The 4867-nt window shown below is 42.1% G+C and overlaps 1 protein-coding gene across 1 annotated transcript; it reads left to right on the top strand.

Moving 5' to 3' along the window:
* The first annotated feature begins 2220 nt into the window (after nt 1–2220).
* LOC121959878 (sphingosine 1-phosphate receptor 3) lies at nt 2221–4509 on the top strand. Its single transcript, XM_042509403.1, has 2 exons — nt 2221–2365; nt 2822–4509. Exon 2 carries the CDS (start codon nt 2899–2901, stop codon nt 4042–4044), a length of 1146 nt encoding a protein of 381 aa, XP_042365337.1. The 5' UTR covers nt 2221–2365; nt 2822–2898; the 3' UTR covers nt 4045–4509.
* Nucleotides 4510–4867: the final 358 nt, after the last annotated feature.

Raw genomic sequence — 4867 nt, forward strand, 5'->3', positions numbered from 1 at the left:
CCCGGTCTGTTAATCCAGCTGCCTTTACGTAGCCCCACTCTGTGATTGGTCCCAGATTTGCTGCGGGTCTAGAGTAACTATTTGGCTTTTCACTGAGATTTTCCCATTGCTGCTGGCGCAGTGCGACCTGCAGGAAACGACTGAGAACTGTGACTGTAACAATGCAAATGGACAAATGCCAGACCACAGCTGTTTGTTCAACCACACAAAACATTCCTCTGGGTTAATAACCACAGACACTGGAAGAGATCTACTATTTAATGATTTGGTCTGTGACACAGTACAATATGTGCTTAGTTTGGGGAAAATTGCAAGCAGCAAAATGTGTGGCAAAGTATAAAGTAAAGCAATACGTTTCTCAGCAATTGAGTCATAGTCACATAAATCCAGTGCATGATGCTCATGACTCAGTTATTCTTGGTGAAATTTCAGGATTTTGTTTGAAAATAAAGTTTATTGTTTTAGCCACATTTGGGGCATTGTATGTTTAGTTTTAGTCAGGGAAGTCTTACCATCTCCACAGTGTAGATTCCACATCGTCACATCTATTTCAAAGAGTCATCATCTGTCTTTCTGCCTCCCAGACTCTCCGAGTCCCTCTCCTTGCTGCCAGCCCTGCCCATCCTTCCTGGATATGAGGTCACGACAGAAGGACCAGAACAAAGGATGGGCTGCCGTCATCTTAACTTAAACTCTTACAGCATACCGTATGCTTGCTCTTTCTCTTTTTTTGTCCACGTCAAGTACAGAAGGGAAAATCAACTACTACTGTATAGTCTAAAGGGTTTTATAGAGGTTTATGAGGCTTAAAGTAAATCTACAGAGACAAAGATTTTGTTGCAATGTTGAAATTTGTTGGAATGTTGTGCATAATATTACTGTGCATTTAATTTTGTTACTGGTGAATAAGTCTTGGTTTAAGTCTCACTCTCTGTTGATGTGTCTTTTTTATTGTTTATTTGTTTATAATTAATTCTTTTTTGTTTGATTTCAGATCACTTTATTCTTGGTATATATTTTCTGAAGTTTATCTTGTGCTCCAATTCAATTATGTTTCTTACCCTCAGAAAATTGACGGTATTTCTTTCACAAACATGATGGAAAAAAACAATGTGCAATTTAGTGGGAACTCTTCCACAAATTGGAAGAAATAAGTAGATTAAGGAAATGATTTTAAGAAAGCTGGGGGGAAGTGACTAAGGAAAGAAGACAAAAAAGCAGGAAAAAATACATAATTGTAGCTAACATAAATATTACTACTATTTTTTTCTTTAAATGTATTTATTTGTGTATTTATTACCTATTTTCAGGTAATGGTCTGGTACTTTTTTTTACTAGTTTCTTACTTGTTTGGGTCAACTTCTGTTGCTCATTGCCTTCTTCCGGTGATTTTGAAAGAAATCAAGACAATTTGCTCACATTTCAAAGGGTTAATGTAAGCTAGTTAGCTAAATATTTTTTATTTACAATCAAACATGAAGACTAGCCATCTAAAATAATTTAAGACAGCTAGCTAGCTTGAATTAATTTAAGACAGGTATCTAAATATTTAAAATAAATTAAGTAGTCAAGCTAGGTGACAAGAGTAGTTTAATATAACTTGTCGGTTTGGATTAATTTAAAATAGGTTGCTAACTATTTAGAATAATTAAAAAGTCAAGCGAGCAAACAAGCTAACATTACAATGTCAGATCTAGCCAGCCCTGCTTTAGTTTATTAAGCTAGTTAGCTTAACGCGCATTAAACCTTCAAGCTATCGTTAGCTAGCTGACTATTTTAAATCGTTGTCATTTACAAACTCAAAAGACTGTTAAGCAAAGTCGCAAAAGTAACATAAAATAACAAGTTTTGAACTCATATATGCTAAACCTGCAGAGATACAGCAGGTTAAAAGCCCGAACAGATAATAAATGCTAACAAAGCGAATTGTTTGCTAGTTATCTGCAGGAAACAACGTAAAAGGTAATTAAATTAATAAAGAAATGATACTTATAGGACTGTGTAACATATTCCAGAGGGACTTTAAAACACGACTGGGACAATATTTGTGCAGCGTATCTTAAAAACAGTGAGGGTTTCCACATACCTCCTGCTTCAGGGGCTGGACTGACCCCTCAGCCGTCTCTGCTGCTCCCTGCCCGGGCAGGAGGAGGGAGGAGGAGGGGGAGTGACTTCCAGCCAACCGTCGCCGACAACTGCGGAGTTGAGAGCCCAGGAAAAGATGAGGAGCTGCTCTCTCCCACTGAGCCGAGGGACACGGGATTAAAGTTCAACATTAAACCGAGGAAACACGGAGAGTCGGATAATCAGCAATGAAATGTATGCGTTTAACTTTCAACTGAACCCGGACTGCGACCACCACGCGGTGAGTTAAGTTTGAACTGTCGTTTGGGGGAAACTAGACTGCTCAGTCGACATTAATTACATTTATTTGACTGTTAAGTTAAATCGATGATATCTTTAGTATATGATTGTGCTAAATGTAAAGCATGTTTAATATTAATTAAAACTGGGGTAAAGGTTAATTTAAACTTTTAAAGGAGCCCCTGGTAGTTTGGGCAGGGGTCCAAGGTTCCTATGTAAACAAACAAACAGCATCATGGTGTATGTTAAGGTGTGGACTGTATGTTTTTAAACGTCTCCTGCAGGTATTTGCTGGTCATAAATAAGTTTCCACAAGATGAAGAAGACTTGATTATTCTTTTAAAATCCACCAGATAAAGACATTTATTACTGTATTTACTTGATAATTGCAATAAATTGAACTATATATCAGCTGCTTTCTGTGGAAATGCTCACATTCATCACATCTTTCCCACAGTTGACCACGTTGGATCTGCTGACACTGGACTCCTTGCTCTCTTCTGACATCCAGTGTCAGCAGCCGACGCTTTGAAGATGATCAATCCTCAGATATACCTCCACTATAACTACACAGGGAAGCTGGACCACCGGCCCAGCGTTGGAGCGAGCCCTGGCACTGTGGACACCAAAACCGTGGTGTTTCTCATCATATGTAGCTTCATCGTCCTGGAGAACCTCACCGTTCTGGTGGCCATATGGAGAAACCACAGGTTCCACAACCGCATGTACTTCTTCATTGGCAACCTGGCTCTGTGCGACATGCTGGCAGGAGTGGCGTACCTGGTCAATCTGCTCCTGTCAGGAGAGAAGACGCTACAGCTCTCACCTGCTCTCTGGTTCGTCAGAGAGGGAAGCATGTTTGTAGCTCTCGGTGCCTCCATTTTCAGTCTCCTGGCTATTGCGATAGAGCGACACCTGACTATGATCAAAATGAGGCCTTATGATGCCAACAAGAACTACAGAGTGTTTCTGCTCATAGGGACCTGCTGGCTGATCGCCATATCTCTTGGAGCTTTGCCTATTCTGGGCTGGAACTGCCTGGACAACCTCCCCGACTGCTCCACAGTCCTGCCACTCTACACCAAGAAATATGTAGCTTTCTGTATCACAGTTTTCATGGTTTTGCTCTTAGCCATGTCAGTCCTTTACGCCCGCATCTACATCCTGGTTAAGTCCAGCAGCCGAAAGGTGAGCAAGCACAGAAACTCTGAGCATGCAATGTCCCTGCTGCGCACCGTCATCATTGTAGTTGGTGTCTTCATCGCCTGCTGGACACCCATCTTCGTCCTGCTCCTGGTGGATGTGGCATGTCAGCAGCGCTGCCCCATCCTTTACAAGGCTGACTGGTTCATTGGACTGGCTGTGCTTAACTCAGCCATGAACCCAATCATTTACACTCTGGCCAGTCGCGAGATGAGACGGGCTTTTCTGGGTCTTGTGTGCGGCGTTTGCTTTAGGGGGAAGGCTTCTGTGGCCGGCAGCGCTAACAGGCAGTCTCTGGAGCCCAGCCGCAGCCGGAGCAAGTCGTGGAGCAGCCAGAACAACCCCAATCAGAACCAGCAGAGCTCCAGGCAGGCGGAGTTGGAGAAGGGGCAGGAGACGGACAAGGCTCATGGTGGAGTCTCAGTGGTGGCAGGAGGGGCTGCTCATGCAGTCATTGAGAGTGGCAGAAAAGACTGAATGAATAGAGCAAGATATTTACAAGAGAAAGGTGAGCACTGGTGGACTGAGGAGACCACCCACCTTGGTGCCTCAATGTTCAGAAAAAAAAAAAAACCCTGAAAAAGTGCTGTTTTGGATGCCCCTAAAACAGGGTAAAGTCCTTCGGATGTCCATGATAAAGTGTCCTCCAAGGTTAAAATTGAGAAAACATGATGCAGTGCCATATAGGCTGCCATATATCCTAGAAAACTGCACGCTGGTGTCCCACCTTATGCAGCTGGTGCCCTTGTTATTTTTTTTCCGCCCCTGCCCGTCAAACAGCACGAGTCCACCTCTGGAGGCGAGGGTGGTCCTAATATTTAAGCGCTTGTGCAGTGTTCAGAATTGGTGACAAAAAGGAATTTAGTTTGTGATTTATTCAGAATGAAGGGTTTCTTTGACTGCAGGTCAGTGGTTTCCCCTTTGTGCTTTATATTGATATAAGTGCATTAAAATGCCCGCTCGTGGCATTACACTGATACATTTACGAGGGCAATTTGTTCAACAACACAATCAATATCACCTCTTTGTGAAGTACAGGTCATATTTCAGCAGCATCCAGTGAGAACCTCGTATCTCCAGATTTGGTTATTTTACAGTTAACTAAACTTTTTATTGGTTTTGGATTATCTGAAAAAAGAGCTGGAAACTGGAAACAGTTTTTCATAGCTCATGCAAAGTGGATGTTTTGGAGGTATGTAGTTTTTCCAGGACACTCATCATTTGCGAATGAATGGTGCTCAAAACCTTAACAGAAAAAAAAAACATATTTACATCCATGGTTACAGACGTGACCATCCAA

The sequence above is a fragment of the Plectropomus leopardus genome, chromosome 20 (genome assembly GCF_008729295.1).
Source record: "Plectropomus leopardus isolate mb chromosome 20, YSFRI_Pleo_2.0, whole genome shotgun sequence".
NCBI lineage: Eukaryota > Metazoa > Chordata > Actinopteri > Perciformes > Serranidae > Plectropomus > Plectropomus leopardus.

What these genes read in the sequence shown, in the direction of transcription:
- LOC121959878 (XM_042509403.1), top strand. Translation starts at nt 2,899, where the DNA reads ATGATCAATCCTCAGATATACCTCCACTATAACTACACAGGGAAGCTG.